Source organism: Podarcis bocagei (genome assembly GCF_964188305.1).
Source record: "Podarcis bocagei genome assembly, chromosome: 13".
Lineage (NCBI taxonomy): Eukaryota > Metazoa > Chordata > Lepidosauria > Squamata > Lacertidae > Podarcis > Podarcis bocagei.
This window is the reverse complement of record NC_138138.1, coordinates 2,815,893-2,832,714: the sequence shown is the minus strand read 5'-3', so window position 1 is coordinate 2,832,714 and position 16,822 is coordinate 2,815,893. Positions and strand designations below refer to the sequence as shown.

Sequence of the window (16,822 nt, the reverse complement as noted above, 5' to 3'; positions counted from 1 at the left end):
ATGCAACAGATTAAAGTTGCAAGAATGGAGATTCCAACTAAACATCAGGAAGAATTTTCGGTCCACTTAGCAGAAAAACACCCCCAAAGCATAATATGTCCCCCTCCATGTTTGACGGTAGGGATGGTTTTCTTGGGGTCGTAGGCAGCATTTCTCCTCCTCCAAACATGGCGAGTTGAGTTGATGCCAAAGAGCTCGACTTTGGTCTCATCTGACCACAACACTTTCACCCACTTCTCCTCTGGGTCATTCAGATGTGCATTGGCAAACTGCAGACGGGCCTGTACATGTGGTGTCTTGAGCAAGGGGACCTTGCGGGCTCCGCAAGATCTCTGTCCTTCACGGCGTAGTGTGTTACCAACTGTTTTCATGGTGACTATGGTCCCAGCTGCCCTGAGATCATTGACAAGTTCTGGGCTGTAGTTCTGGGCTGCTTCATCACCGTTCTCATGATCATTGCAACTCCACGAGATGAGATCTTGCATGGAGCCCCAGACCGAGGGAGGTTGACAGTTATTTTGTGTTTCTTCCATTTGCGAATTATTGCACCAACTGTTGTCACCTTCTCACCAAGCTGCTTGGCAATGGTCTTGTAGCCCAGCCCAGCCTTGTGCAGGTCTACAATCTTGTCCCTGACATCCTTGGACAGCTCTTTGGTCTTGGTCATGGTGGCTACTTTGGAATCTGCTGGATTGATTGCTTCTGTCGACAGGTGTCTTTTGTACAGGTACTGTAACGAGCTGGGATTACAGGTAAGACCTCTCCCTTACAGCAGGTGCTTCTAATCTCAGCTCCTTACATACAGTGAAGATACCAGGTAGCCTGACATCTGGCTGGTTAATAGGGGATCAAATACTTATTTCACTCATTATAATGCACACCACTCTCTGACTATTGTCTTCTGGGCTTCTGGGGGGTTTCCTGTTGTTATTCTGTCTCTCACAGCTACAATAAACCTACCATTAAAGTTATGGGCTGGTCATTTCTTTGTCAGAGGGCAAAGAGGCAAATTTAGCAGGGGATCAAATACTTTCCCCCCTCACTGTAACACCGGGAAGCCCAACTTAAGCTGATTTAGTTCAGTGGCCCAGTGCATCTTATGAAAACCCTTCTCCCCGAGAAGATAGCAGGAACAGCTGGCCCTAGGAACTGGTTCCATCAATATCAGCATTTTTTGATTCCATATAAGTACACTTGGAACTTTTTAATATTAGAAGCCTTGAGTTTCACACACACTGTCCAGTGAAGGAAGTGGATGATTGCCATGCCTGCGCCCACCCAGAGAGAGAGCAGGGGCAGCTCGGGTGGAGCAGTTGCCATGCACTCGCTGCTGCCTCCCTTCTCCAATGGGCAATTTGACAAAATGGGTTGTTTTCAAAGATGCCTTGCTCTTGAGATTCAAGTACTAGAACTTTGAGTTCTAGTCTTTTCATTTCAGGCATCAAAGTTTAGTTTGTTAGCTTGAATACTGTTTGATTGCCTTTGTAGTAATTATAGTCATCATTGTTATACAGCTTTTGAAATGCCTGTTGCCAGACAGGCAGCCCCTTTCCTGGCCACGGCTCATAAACAAGAAGCCTGTGGCATGGCTCATTTGGTTGGGATGTGTTAACATTAGAGAATGTTTTCAGGAAGTTTTCATAGGGTTCAAAGAAAGTTTTGTGGGCTGTGGTGTGGTAATGATTTGCTGGCGTGAACTGTAGATTTTTGCAGACTTATTTATTTACGTATTAAATTTGTATTCCGCCCTTCATCTGAAGATCACTGAGCAGTTATGAGTATGTATGTAATGAAGGTGCCAGGGAGGACTCCTTGGGGGGAGCATTCCACAAATGGGAGCCACCACCGAAAAGGCGCGTCCTCTTGATGCCACCCTCTGGACCTCTCGTGGGGGAGGCACCCAAAGAAGGCCCACAGATTATGATTGCAGGGTCTGAGTCTGTCTGGGAGCTCTTACAGCCCTGAGCCCTTTAAGGCTTTATAGGTCAAAACCAGCCCTTTGAATTGGGCCTGGAAACTAATTGGCAGTCAGTCCAGTCCAGCCAGGATCAGTGCAATATGCTCACACTGTCTTGCCCTGGTGAGCAATCTGGCCGCTGAAGTCCACATCAGCTGGAAGTTTCTAAAGCATTTTGCGTTGTAGTAATCTAACCTAGAGATTAGCAAAGCATATATGACAGAAGTTAAGCTATCCCTGTCCAGATAGAGGCACAGATAGAGGCCACCAGCCGAAGCTGATGGAAGTTTGAGTTTATCCAGATGAGGACCCAGAGCTTGCTTTGTTGAGTGCGGGAAGCTGAGTGTGGTTAGGACTGAACAAATCTTTTGCAGCTTGCTGCACAGAGATGCATAGAGAGTGAGCCAAATGAGGATGTGGGCATTCAGAACAAATATTTGCATAACAGTTCCGGGGAGAACCTCACAGAACACTATCTGTGTCATTTGGTGATGCAAGAATTAAGGTGGACTCGTGTTGGGGTCCAGCATCAGTTGACTAAGGCTTAATGGTGGTGAGATGGGCAGAGGGGAGAAGAAAATAACATTTGTGAGAAAGAGTTTGTAGCCTGAAATACCTTCTGAAACACCACTGCTTCACTCTCGCTTTGCTGCAAGGGTTCAAATTTCACAGAACCTGACTGCACTCTCTGGCTCCTCCCTTATGTTTACATTTTTACTCTTTTTCTTCTGAATCCAAAGTTTCCTGCTTCTCTAGTGAGAGCGATTTACCTTCAGCAACTGCTGCATCGAGAATGGCAAAGTAGCTAAAACTGATGGTGTTTTCCAGCTGCTGCAGTTTTGTGTGTGTTGCGTTTGCTGTTGTAGTGTGTGAAGCTGATTTTAAAATAGGGCAACCATTTTGCTGCTTCAAAAAGTTATGGGGCTTCTGTAATTCCTCTGCAAGGTAAGATACCATTTTCTTTAGACTCTGTTTGTTTGTATGTGAGTGAGAGAGACATGCTATGTTCATACAATGCTTTGTGAGTTTGTGTTTAGCAAAGGAGGCAAGGCAAAACAGCAGAAATGACTTACCCTTGCAGAGAATGCAGTTCTGGGCTTGTACAGCTTTGCCTAAGGGCGGAGATTTATTTCTTACGTGTGGGAGGGCAACTAGATTACTTCCTACCTAAAGAGGGATAGCTGGTGGTGCAGGATAAGCAAATAAGTTTCATATATAGCGTTATCCAACCCAATTTAGAAAAACTGGGTCAAAACTGTCATTACTGGGCCCTACAGTTCATGAATTTACCTCGCTAGTTTGCTTCTTTGAATGTGCTTTCTCAAGTCCTGAATGGCTGGAAAGGAGATAGCTGTGAGACAGGTCAGAAAAAGCTGAGAAACAGAAGTGGGTGAATTTTGCACAGAGGAAGTTTAAGAACTCTCTCCTAATCAACTTTAGTTGGTAAGTGTTTGTGACTTTGGCGTTGCTTTTGTTCATGGGATCTGCTTTCAGTGTGTTCGTTTGTAGGCATAAAAATACACATGCAGCCATATTTCTCTGTGTGGCTGCTGATCCCATTCAGTTTATAGTTCAGATTCAGGGCTGGCATTTTACCAGGTCTCTCGGTCATTCAAGAAGAATTTCCTTTCCCCCTTTCCTGGAGGGAGTTGAGCTTAAGAGAAACGGTGTAGGGAAAGAAAGGGGTTGTTTTCAGTTTGATGTAGACAAATTCCATCGCCACTAGCTCAGCTTTACAGTTCCAATCTGCTTTTGGTTTCTTTTCTTTTGGGGGAGGGGAGGGCGGAGTTTGGACAGCTGTGTTACTGTACCATTTTTGCAGAAGGCTGTTTCCTTGGAAAAATGAGAGCAAGGTTTGAAGTGAAATGAAGTATTTCAGCTGTTAATGAGAGTGTCAGCATATTTGGTGAGGTGATCATTTCAGTCAAGTCTTGCTCTCCTAGCCTATCTCCCTCCCCCTTTTTTTGGAAACTTCCTTTCCTTTCATGCTGTGCCTGAGCATATTAGTTTCGCAGCTTTTGATCAGTCTCTTTGGCTTTTAAAGATGTGAGCAGGTGAGGCAAGTGGCAAAGAGACTTGCCAGAAGTGTCTTCACAGCAGAGACTTTCCATGTGTGGGACTTCAGAAACAGGCAAATGACCAAGCACTGAGTGGCTGACAAAATGCCAAGCTTATGTGCTTTCCTAGAATCCAACCGTTTGTATTTTGGTTCTTCTTTTAAATAGAAATGAGAGGTTTGTTTTGCCCTGTTTAATAACAGCTTAGAATAATACTGAGTGCCTCATCTCTAAAATTCTTCAGTCAGGTCGAGTCAAGGTAAGTTGAGAGATGCAGCCCGTTAAATTGGAAGGAAAACTTTTTGCAGACTTCACTGGCGCATGAAGAACAAGGCCCTTCTTTGTATGGTGGAGTTAAAAGGGGGCAGGGATTACTGAGGAACCATGTAAGCTCCTTATGATTTGGTATAAATAATTTGAGTGACTCATATGGAAAGGAATGTTCCTTGAAGGTCAGGTGAAGAAAATGTTACCTGCTGCGTATTCTCCGTAAATATTTTATTTTATCAGACATGCAAAGCACACAAGCTGGGTGTTTTGCCTGCCTAGTGCTTGTCCCTTTCTTAAGTTTCACTCATGGAAAGCCATATCACAGTGGCTTATTCAGCCTGAGAGGATGATTTGCAGGGTTTCTCAGGGGTGGGACAGAGCAACTTCATCCCCACTGAATCTCTCCACCCAAGTTGTGTATCTGAAGGATTTCCATAACTAGAAGTTCCAGGACGTTTCTAAAAACAGCATACTGTACAAAGTGGATCTAGCACAGTTTGAAAGGCACATGTGCAAGATCCCTGCCATGCCTGTGGAGCAAGGGGGTGGTGTCATTACCCCAAGAGATGTTAGGTAGCTTTGTTAGTTCTCCTTGAACACGGTACAGTGGATTGTGGAATCTGTTCCAGGTTTTATAAACCACCTCAGAGTTTGGGCAAAGTGAAATAAATGTATTCTGCACTCCACCAAAATTTCCAGAGAGAAGCTGTTTTGCTCATTCCTTGCATCAGTGCTTGTCTCATAGTGGGCTCTTGCAGGTGAAAATCTGAGTTGGGTCTAAAGGGAATCTTCACTCTGGCAGTGACTGCTGAAATTATTGTCCTTTGGCAATTCTAACTATATGTGAAGCTGTGGTCCTAGCCTCTGGCCATGTCATGAGGTGAGTGTTGCCATCTTTTGCAAAGGTGATTCAATCTTCTCTCTGTCCATGAATAGCTTTAAACATGACTCAGCTGAGAGGCCCCGGGGAAGGATTGACTTGTAGGGACCATACAAGCTGGGAGACTATTGTTCATTAACAGATTCCTATCACATGCTCAGATCTCTGCCGTCTTTTCCCTATGTGGTGGCATAGAAAGCTGCCTTATCCCAAGACAGACCAGTGGACCATGCAGCTCAAGACGACCACAACTGGCAGCTGCTCTCCTGGGTGTTCCAGCTCCACCTGAAGTTGCCAGAGATTGAATCTCTCACAGAGCTCCAAGGGTTTGCAAGGAGCAGCTTGTAGGAGGTTGGACTGGGACACTGGTGCGCCTCCCTCATGAGTAAAACCTGCACTCTTATCATAGGTTTTCCCTCATGGGCCTGGGCTGCATAGCAGGATTGAGGCGGCCACAGTTTTTATCAGGAAAACAGCTTGAGGGGTTAACCCCACCTTCTCTTACTGCTGCACTAAGTCAATGTGGGACCATGTTTGCTCAAAAGAAAATAATTACTCTGCAGTTGACGTTTTGTTTTTCCTTTAAATGGAAAAAGTTTGATTGTTCCATATAAACTGTACAATATTTACATGTAACTATAGTTACTGTAGTAAACAAATCCACAGAGCAGATTTCCCTCTTTGATCAAGCTGTATAATCACAGGTTTGAGACACATCAGTTGATATCAAACCTGCAAGCTCTTGCTTGGAATCCAGTGCGCTGCTGACAGAATGGCTGTGCAGTCATTCATTTGTTTTTCCAATAGGTTAGGGCTCTCTCAAAAGACCGTTAAAATTTTCTGCATGAGCTTCAAGTGCAGAGAGTGTAATGCAGAGCTTTGGAGAAAGCACCTTGTTTATTCCCTCAAATCATAATTCTTTTGAAAAGCCCATTAGGGTACTTCATAGAATTGTGGAGTTGGAAAGGACCCCGAGGGTCATCTAGTCCAACCCCCTGCAACGCAGGTATCTTAATTCAAGCATCCAAGACAGATGGCCATCCAGCCTCTGCTTAAAAACCTCTAAGACAGGAGAGTCCACCACCTCCTGAGGGAGTCTGTTCCACTGCCAAACAGCTCTTACTGTCAGAAAAGTTCTCCGGATGTTTAGTCAGAATCTCTTTTCCTGTAACTTGAAGGTCCTGCCTTCCAGAGCAGAAGAAAAGAAAAGCCTGCTCCATCCTCTATGTGACAGCCCTTGAGATATTTGAAGATGGCTCTCATATCTCCTTTCCAGGCTAAGCATGCCCAGCTCCTTCCACCGCTCCTCCTAAGGCTTGGTTTCCAGACCCTTGATCATTCTGGTTGCCCTCCTCTGCGCACCTTCCAGCTTGTCAGCATCCTTCTTACATTGTGGTGCCCAGAACTGGACACTGTATTCCAGGTGTGGTCTGGAATAGAGTGGAACTATGACTTCCCTTGATCTGGACACAAGACTTCTGTGGATGCAGCCTAGAATAATAGCATTAGCTTTTTTGCTGCTGCCTCACACTGATGCCTCATGTTAAGCTCCTGCCAAAGTGCAGAACCTTACATTTGTCCCTATTGAAATTCCTTTTGTTAGTTTTGGCCCAGTTCTTCAATCTGTTAAGGTCATCTTCAGTCCCAATTCTATCTGCTGCGGCATTAGTTACCCTTCCCAGTTTGGTGTCATCTGCAAATTGGATGAGCGTTTGTGGAGCTTATGCCAATTAGGGGCAAAGAGTGCCAGAAGACCTGCAGCAGCAGGTGGTATTTCTAGGAAGCTGGGAAACGGACTCACCCTCCTTTCTCTCCCATCCATTTGCCTTTGGCTGCTGTCCGCCTCCTCTGGAGTAAGGATGTGCTTAACTTCAGCTGGGCTATGTACTATAGTTTTTAAAACAAGTGAAATAGAATTATAGCGTTGGAAGGGTCATGAGGGTCATCTAGTCCAACCCCCTGCAAATGCAGGAATCTTTTGTCCAGCGTGGGGCTCAAACCCACAAGCCCAAGATGAAGAGCCTCCTGCTACGTGTGGAGTGAGATAGTGGATTATCAGGAGCACACATGGAAGTAATTGTTTTGGGAGTGGGGGGTAGCCAGAATTTTATTCTTACTCTCTCCTCTTTAAAACCGTGGTTTGTAATTGGTTTTTAAATTACCGTATTCTCTGTGGGCCACTAAAATGATGTTCTGAGTGAAATAAAGGTAAAGGGACCCCTGACCATTAGGTCCAGTCGTGACTGACTCTGGGGTTGCGGCGCTCATCTCGCTTTATTGGCCGAGGGAGCCGGCGTACAGCTTCCGGGTCATGTGGCCAGCATGACTAAGCCGCTTCTGGCGAACCAGAGCAGCGCACGGAAACGCCGTTTACCTTCCCGCCGCAGCAGTACCTATTTATCTACTTGCACTTTGACGTGCTTTCGAACTGCTAGGTTGGCAGGAGCAGGGACCGAGCAATGGGAACTCACCCCGTCACGGGGATTCGAACTGCCAACCTTCTGATTGGCAAGTCCTCGGCTCTGTGGTTTAACCCACAGCGCCACCCGCGTCCCTTCTGAGTGAAATACCCTTAAATTAAAGACCCCTCTCTATATTGCATGATGTTGTATCTATTGTTAATGAGGAAGTAAAGTATCACCTTCTTAAATATTGAATAACCTCTTCCCCTCCACAAGTGTTTTTCATTCGCTTGTTTTCTAAAGCAGAAGTTGGACAATGTAGAAAAATCATTCCCATACTTGGGCTGCTCATAGAACTGATGCAGAAGTCTAGTCACCTCAGGGCTGTACATTTGCAAATAAATAAATACATAAATAGCCAGCACTGTAGGTTGTGGAGCCAATATACAAATGCAATTTTGCACCAGAATAATTCAGTTTTCAGAAACAAAGTAGGGAAATGTGCTTTTCACCCCTTCCACGCAATGCTCTGTTTTTGTGAGTCTTGTTACAGAATTAATTGTATAAGGCGAGTAAAATGATTGTGATTTCATCATCCATTCTGGCACAGTTAATGATAGCAATGTCTGCTGCTATTTTTATTTTTATTATTATTATTATTATGTATATATATTGCTACAAAAGTTGTGTGCCACCTCCCCTCCCTGAAAGATCCCAGCGGGTTCCAGGCACTCACCCAGGGTCTGTGCTCCTTTAGAGAATTGAGACATGGAGGAGATTGTCGTAACTTTAAGAAAAATGGTTTATTCACCTGTTTACACTTTCAGTCTGCATGGAGGGCATCCAGATCTTACAGCATAGTCATTTCAAGGGAGCCAGCTTTCAGCCCACCTACCCAAGATGGATTCCAGTCTTCCTTCCTTCCTCTTCTTCCCAGCAACCCTTCCTCAAGACTCCCCCCCCCACTCACCTCCCACCCAGTTACCCTGCCATCCTTCCAACCCCCCAGTCTCTGTTCACACCTCAGGGGGGAGGACAGCTCTCTTGCATTGTGAAGGGCTCTCAATCGCCCTCTCTTGTTTCTTAATGGCCCTAGCTTGGCCATGTCATTTTGCCCAGGATAACCCAGGAATTCCTCGGCAGCTTGCATTTCTCCCTTCGCATTCCAAATAATCAAAATCTCATCATTTACTAAAATCTAGGGTTTAGGAGGGGTTTCCCCCCCAAAAAAAAGTCTATAGTGTGTGTGTGTGTGTGTGTGTGTGTGTGTGTGTGTGTTACCTCGATATTAGACAGGATGAAAGCCAATAAACTGAAGCTCAGGCCAGATAAGACAGAGATGCTGTTGGCGGTGGGGGCGGTTTCCTAGACCAGATGGCTGTGAAGATGCCTCCTCTGAAAGAGTGGGCACGCAACCAGTGGGTCCTTCTGGATCCTTTACTGCAGCTTGAGGCTCAGGTGGCCTCATGTCACAAGTCAGTAATCACACTCTTCAGAGTTGAAGTCAACTCATTATTAGCAAAAATACGATCTTCTCGGACTTGGTTGAGTGTCAGGCCTAATGAGCACAGCATCTCATCCCAGGTAGGTCTGGCCCCATGGATCACTTGCCAAGACTGAAAGCCCCGCCTCCTCACAGCCTCCTTTTCCTTAATGTGGGGCTGTGAGGGTTGAGGGTTGTCTGTTTGGTTGTGGGTTGCTTTGGGCTGCCCTGGGCAAGATAAAGCAACCAAAAATTTAATAAATAATAATAAACAATATTAAATAGTTTCTTCTTGCCCCCGTTCCCCAACTCTACTCTGTTTCGTCTTATATAATGCCTGCTGTATTTCTTTGCAGTCCTGCGCACCCAGGACCCCACGGGGGGCAACTTGTATGCTGAAGCGAGGAAGAAAAGCTGCTGTGAGAGCCCCCTTCCCCGCAGGGCCCCAGCTGCTGCAGTCACCAGCCCTGACCCCAGGGACTATGCCTTGTCCGTGGGCAGCGACTCAGGACACTCTACAGCCTCTCTGAGGACGGACAAGACTGAAGAGCGTCCCCTGCCAGAAACCCAGAGTGTCCTGAGCCCCCTGGAGAAAGAGGGGCTGGCGCAATTGCTGAGCGGCCTTGGTCTGCAGCACTCAGCCAGTCCTCCTAAGGATATGACCGATGCCCAAAGCACATTCAGTGGGACTCGCCACATAGTACCCGCCCAGGTTCATGTGAATGGAGGTGCGGAGCACAAGGACAGGGAAACAGACATTCTGGATGACGAGGTGTCCAGCCACGACCTCCACAGTGTGGGCAGCCTTGGGACTTTGTCCTCCTCCGAAGGGCAGCATTCCAACCACCTTGGAAACTTCCGCTGCCACAAAAGCAGCCAGAATTCTCTTCTGTCAGATGGCTTTGGAAGTAATACTTTGGAGGAGGAGTACAGCAACACTCTGGTCCCAGATTTGGACATTGATGGAGACGCCAGATATGAGAGGCACTTTGGAGGCACCGACCCAAAGCTGTCTCAGCAGCTGCCGAGAAATCCTGCCGTTTCCACCGAGCCACAGGCCTACAGTCTCAGTGGCTACCCAACCCAGACATGGGTGCGGGAACAGCACATGGTCGTTGCTCACCAGTACGCTTACAGCCCAGAGAATGAAGTACGGCTTGGTATTCATGGTGTGGCTGAGAACTCCGGCAACCTGCGCAGCCAAGCCAGAGGTCCAGATACCCCTGTGCGGGGATCCAGCAGCAGAGATGCTGTGCAGAGGAGTCTTGGGAGTATGCCACCGTCCAGCAAGACAGCACAAATCCCTGGCCCTGAGGTTTTAAAATTACAACATAACCTTGAACTGGGATTGAACGTGGGAAACGATTCAGCAGGCTTGCCATCCTCCCCCACCCTGGATATTGATCAGTCCATTGAGCAGCTTAATAGATTAATATTAGAACTGGACCCAACATTTGAGCCTATTCCCACATGTATCAAGACAATCAGCAGAGACACAAGTCAGCTGAATGGCCTTGCAAGCCCTAAAATGGACATGGGAGGGTTTGGGATGAGCCCCAGATTCCATGGGAAGGCAGAGGTCCTGGAGAGAAACCTGCCTCAGCAGGGTGAGTGATTCTTCATGATGCATCAATGAAATATGTTTTTCTTCAGTGGTTAAAAGCTTCCATTTGCCATTGCATAGTGTGAATATGTTAAAAGTTTGTCACTGAGAAATGGAGTATCTCAGTATCTCCCTATTACAGATCTCTGGAACATTGGGATGGAACTGAAGTCATTTATCTTTTTTCATTAATATGTTTTTTTCTACACCTTATATCAAAATAATTTCTATCTTTATATTTCAATCATTATATTAAACCCAAAGAGGCACGCATAGACCATGAAATCCCAAGATTCAAAGTGGCCAATCAGATCTTCCCTGTTACGATTTGGGTCTCTCGTGTCACTTCCTCTCCCTCCAGATCCTCCCTAGGAGAAGATGTTGGGGGGTGAGAATGGCAGGCGACTCATCAAGTAGTTCTCATTCTTTTCAGTTGCTTTAGTTTTGTGAGGTTCAGGTTGGGGAGACAGATGAGTAAGGGGAGAGTATATTCAAATATTTATTTATTGTTATTTTATTAGTTAAATTTGGGTACCACCCTTCATCTTTAGCTCTCACAAAATGTATAAGAAAAACAAGAAGAAAAAAGCACAAACCAGTAAACCCCCTCCCTCACTCCTTTCACAAACACATTAAAAAAGGGTATAAGATGTTAATCAAGCCAAAGGCCTGGTTGAAGAGAGACATTTTCGCCTGGCACCTAAAGGTGTACAGTATAAAGACAGTCCAGAGTTGTGAACATTTTTGGAATTATGAGCAGCGTTTCTTTTGGAGACAGTTACAGTGGCACCTCCAAGTTAATAAGAAAGAGCTGTTCACAGAGTTAGTTGCTCACTCCTCCTCCCAAGCTGGAATGAGCATATCCTATTTGTGTGATTGTACAAATAACCCCACGTTGTATATAGTCGAGGGGGCTGCATGTTTTTGTGCCTCTACAATGGGAAGATGGTCAGAAGCAAGGTTTAGGGCTGCTTAGAATAAATCTTAATTATTTGGTAATATTCTATCTAGCCCAGCATTCTGTCTCCTTAGCAGCATACATAGACCCAGCAGAAGTAGACTTACTTTTTTATTTTGTCTATAATGCAGGTACTTTACTTGTGATTTGCCATTTATGGGGGTGGAAGTGTCATTATTCATTTACTTTTTTCCCCTTAGGAGAAACTCATGAGACAATAATTATGAAAGACTCCCTGTATAAATCTTTCCTTTTTATTATGAACAGAGTTCTCAAAATACAAGCAATATGTAAAAAAGAAAAAAGTTGTAAAAATTCATCATCATCATAATTTATTATTTATACCCTGCCCAGCAGGCTGGGTTTCTCCAGCCACTCTGGGCGGCTTCCAGCAAAATATTAGTAAAGGTAAAGGGATTCAAACCGCCGACCTTCTGAGTGGCAAGTCCTAGGCTCTGTGGTTTAACCCACAGTGCCACCCGTGTCCCAGCAAAATATTAAAATACCATAAATAATGAGACATGCGGAAAGCACCAAACATTGGGAGTGCTTTGAATCTGAGTGTAGTGTTTCGTGTGTGTGTGTTCGTGTTCCCCATCCCTTTTAAGCTCTGAAAGACTTTTGGAAGCATTTGTGAATGTCCCCCACCTTTAACCGTGGCTGTGACATCAAAATCGGGCTCAACAAGGAAGACCTTTAAGGTCTTGCGAGAGCATCGCTGACCCTGTGTTCTGAGCAGGACTTGCCCAGTAAGCAAGGTGGAGAGCTTGAAAGCTCTCCTCCAGCTCCGCAAAGGTAAGGATGCTCACACAGGGGCAGTTCCAAGGGGACGCATACTCATGTATACTCATTTTTGCATATACGCACCATCCCCCAAACAACACCCCCACATAAGATGCAAATGTGCTGTATTTTCAGAGACCACTGAAACATCTCTAGGAGAATCTTGCTGATGAAAAGCAGATCTCAGAAAATAGGCACTGTGTTCTCTGCCCTGTAGAGCTGTAGAGGAGGAATCTGCTCTTCCCAGTTTAAGGCCAACAGAAATGGCTTCGTTCACAGCTGATCCAAGGGTTGAGAGGCCTTTGGCTAATGCCTCTGGCCAGGCCACTCTCAGCTGAATACCTTGCGGGAACGGAAGTAAACACAATCTCAGGGTTCAGGCTAATGTCTCTCAGGTGTTTCCCTTCCCTTTCACCCCAGTTCTCCCCTCCAGCCAGGAAAGCGTCAAATGTTTACTGTGCTATTTCTAAAATTGGATCATCCAAGTTTTCTGTAGTAATAAGATATTTCATAACTTGAATTATGAATATCCAGCTCTTCTGGACATCAGTCATACAAGAAATATGCAAAACAACTAAGCAAGTATTAGAAGTCACCGCAGAACTGGCCCTACTAAACATCTTCCAAGATAATAATGCCCATTTACACCACAAAGAACTCATAACCCACCTACTCTCAGCAGCCAGAAGCATCATAGCCAGACACTGGAGAGACCTGTCAGGAGTAAGCCTGGACCAGTGGTACCAAATAGTAGGGGAAACAGCCCTAATTAACCAACAAACTGAAACTGACACAGGGACAAATAGAAGAAGACGCCTTCATCACATACACAACCCAGCAAGACAACAACAGGAACCCACCAACAGCATTCGAATCAATCTGTCTAACCTGATCCAAAAACACACACACACCTCACTCACACACGAAAACAAAGTTCATCACAAACAAGCAACAATCACACCCTAGGCCAACCCCAACCTCTCTCACCACCAAAGGAATACAAGCGAATAGTAAAGAGAACCCGCACAAGCAACACTGACACAAAACCCCACAAATACAGTAAATAGAATAGAAGCATTGCCACCCAACCCCCTCCCCCCTCCCCCTCTTTCTCCCTTTTCTTCCTAAGGTAACACTAATGTCTCAACAAATGAAACTGACCTGTAGAAAATGTAACTTGAAAAAAGAGACATTGCACATAACTTTTGTAAAACAAGAAATCTTTAATAAAAATATATTAAAAATAATAATAAATTGAATCATAAACAGTGTACTAGAAGCAGACCACTTTTTGCCTGTTCCCTGGAAAGAAAACATTTTAGGATGGAAAAGGGGCTTTTAGCCTAACTTTCCCTTAGGCTGTGCTTAAAAAGGGAAGCTTCCATTTTCCACCCTGCTATGTCTTCCCCATTTCTTTCTCCCCTGCGCTTACATAAAAATACACGCATGTGCTGGCAGCTGTAGCATTTCTGATAAACAAGGAAGAATGTCTTATAAATATTCAGCAACCGGTGTTAGTTCCCTTTTATGAGCAAATAGCAGTACAGGGATGACATATGGCAAGTACTGACCAGGGCTCACTTGGAATGCAAAATGTTAGAATTTACTTTGGCTAGGTTTGCTGACAACACTGCAGTCAGTGATGCCATTTTAAGTAAATCTACTTGATTTTATCCTTGGCAATGAATTACATCCCTTTACTGCAAACTCACTTTACCTGGTGGTCACTTTTTATATTGCCCAATAGATTTTGCTGCAAAGTATTTGTCTGAATAGGGACGCGGGTGGTGCTGTGGGTTAAACCACAGAGCCTAGGACTTGCCAATCAGAAGGTTGGCTGTTTGAATCCCCGCGACGGGGTGAGCTCCCGTTCCTCGGTCCCTGCTCCTGCCAACCTAGCAGTTTGAACGCACGTCAGAGTGCAAGTAGATAAATAGGTACCGCTCCGGCGGGAAGGTAAATGGCGTTTCCGTGCGCTGCTCTGGTTTGCCAGAAGCGGCTTAGTCATCCTGGCCCCATGATCCGGAAGCTGTACGCCGGCTCCCTTGGCCAATAAAGCGAGATGAGCGCCGCAACCCCAGAGTCATCCACAGCTGGACCTAATGGTCAGGGGTCCCTTTACCTTTACCTTATTTGTCTGAATGTTTAACGTGTAACCAGATTGAGCTTCTCTGTGTGTTTGTATCTCCAGGCTCTCAAGCAGATGACGTATTGAGTGGACTAAGCAAGAAGTTAAGCCGGGCACAGTTTGAGAACAATGTCTCAGCCCAGCCATTATATCCGCCTTCTGCGGAAAGACTAGGTTCATACAGGCCTGGAGGGGAGTCAAATGAGGTAAGAAAGTTGGTTGGCATCCATCTGTCTTGAGAGAGAATGGAAGAGTGCGCCTTTGGGGGTGAGGCCAAGCTGTTGGAAGGTTGCAGCACCTGCTGTGGCTGTAGAGGCTGATAGGGGAGAGACATGTTTTGCTGCAGCTGGGGTAGAGGAAGGCATCCGGTGGTGCTGCTGCAGGTGTACCATGGTGTTTCTTCTTTCTGCACTCCTCTCAGCAGTCATTCCTCCTCTGGTCACTGCTGTCGATATGTGACCTGACTGGTTGTCTCCAGGTGCTGCTGTTGTCTACAAGGGAGTCCCACATGGCGGGGTTGATGTTGCCAGCTTTCATGTCATGTTTGCAGGTACCTTTGGGTAACACAGTTGGTCTGCCAATGGGTCTGATGCATGAGGCCACCTCCCCGTAGAGCACATCCTTGGTGAATGTTGCTGGTGTCAGCAGCAAGTTGGATGCTCTGGCACAGCTCTAGGAGTCATTGGCACATTGTCTGACAATCCGCTGGGCATCGCTCCTTGCCTTTCTCAGTGTAGCAAGTGTATTTTCACAGGGAACACTCTTGTAGTTGAGGAGAGCTTCACAGCAATAACAGATTCCATGTCCTTTAATGCCAGCCTCTAACCAGCCGGGAGTGGGTTTGTTTCTGTTGCCCAAGGAGGACATAGCTGTGTTGTAGGTTGGCTCTTGGACGCGGTCTCACCTTGCTTCAACACTATGTCTGGTGCAGGTCAGTAGAGCTTGTTCAACAAAATCAGGGAAGCACTCCAAAAGTTCAGGCATGACTGTTCTGGCAGTGCTGATTCAAGGCTGCACTTTCTACTTTGGGCTTTGGGCTGTCTTTGGCTGGAGATGGATCTTTCTTGCCACCAGGGAGTGACTGTCTGTGTCACAGTCAGCATTGTGGTAGCTCCGTGTGGCACAAACACAGTTCAGTGCTGATTGCCTGGTGTCAATCAAGTCCAGCTGGTTCCTGTGGCCTGATATTGGCTGTTTCCACTCAATGTTTTGCCTTGGTAGAGAAGAACGTTCTCGTGGTGCAGAGGCTGCGCACTGTTCAAGCAGGCCTTCCTTTGCCCGTTTTCCTTCATGCTGCCAAGAATACCAAAGTGGCCTATGCAGTGTCCAATGTGTGATGATCGTTCCCAACTCTAGCACTGAATTCTCTCAGCAGGAATAGGTGTTCTCAGGCTGGGACCCTCCTGACAACCTGGTCTTGCTCCTCTTAGAACTGGTCCTTGGTCTGTATGGTCAGAGCACAAAGTGGGAGCCTAGACACTCAAGATGCTATCCAGGCCGGAGGTTGTTGAGAGGCGGAGGGAAAGCAAGCATTCTGAGCCCTCAGGTGGTGATTCTGTCACAGACAGAAGAGAGTTCCTCACTGTGAAAGCTATGCCATGAACTTGCCCTCCTTGCCAGAAAAAGGTGTAGTTTTACTCTCAGAGGCTGCCATTCGAAGTGAGTCTGGTGTCCTGTAGAGCGACAAGGTCAGTGTTGAGCCTTTTCAGCTCACGGTCAATGATGGCCATCTTCCATGAGTCATTGACCTGTAACAGGCTGGTGGACAAGCCAGGACACGTGGTCCCGATGTACCAGCTTGCTAGGCACAAAAGAGTTTGTTTCCATTGCCTTAGGGATTTCATTCTGGATTTGTGTAGAGTTTACTCCTTCACCTTTTCTTCTCCGCAAGGCAGTGGATTTGGATTGTTCCTCAGGGTTTACTCCTGAAACTTTTCTCAAGAATGCGTATGGCTGCAAGGCATGAAGGTTTAGGATCAGCATTGTCCTAGACAGGCTCCCTTTCCAAGATGACAAGCCCCACCTGCCCCTCATTTCCCTCAGCAGCAGGTGCAGGAAGCGCTTTACCGACCATTGGACCCAGTGTTGGTCTTGTCCACTCAATCCGCCAGAGCCTGTCTTGGCATGCAGGGATGTCCCTCACTCACCAAGGGTTTCAGACCCATCAGTCAACCTCACCTGTTTAGCCAGGCGTTTGAAGCCATTTCCCCCCAGGGCGTGTCCGCTGTCGCCTGCTGACAGCTTCTAGGAGCCGCAGGTGAGAGCTGAGTGCAGGGGGGGGGGACCAAAGATGAGCAAACT

The 16,822-nt window shown here is 46.2% G+C and overlaps 1 protein-coding gene across 1 annotated transcript in view; it reads left to right on the top strand.

Annotated features, from left to right (window-relative positions):
• Positions 1-16,822, top strand: part of TNS3 (tensin 3) — an 81,168-nt gene that overhangs the window by 31,594 nt on the left and 32,752 nt on the right. The window contains 2 exon segments of the mRNA XM_081168481.1: positions 9,406-10,656; positions 14,585-14,727. Coding sequence (XP_081024607.1) covers positions 9,406-10,656; positions 14,585-14,727 — 1,394 coding nt within the window.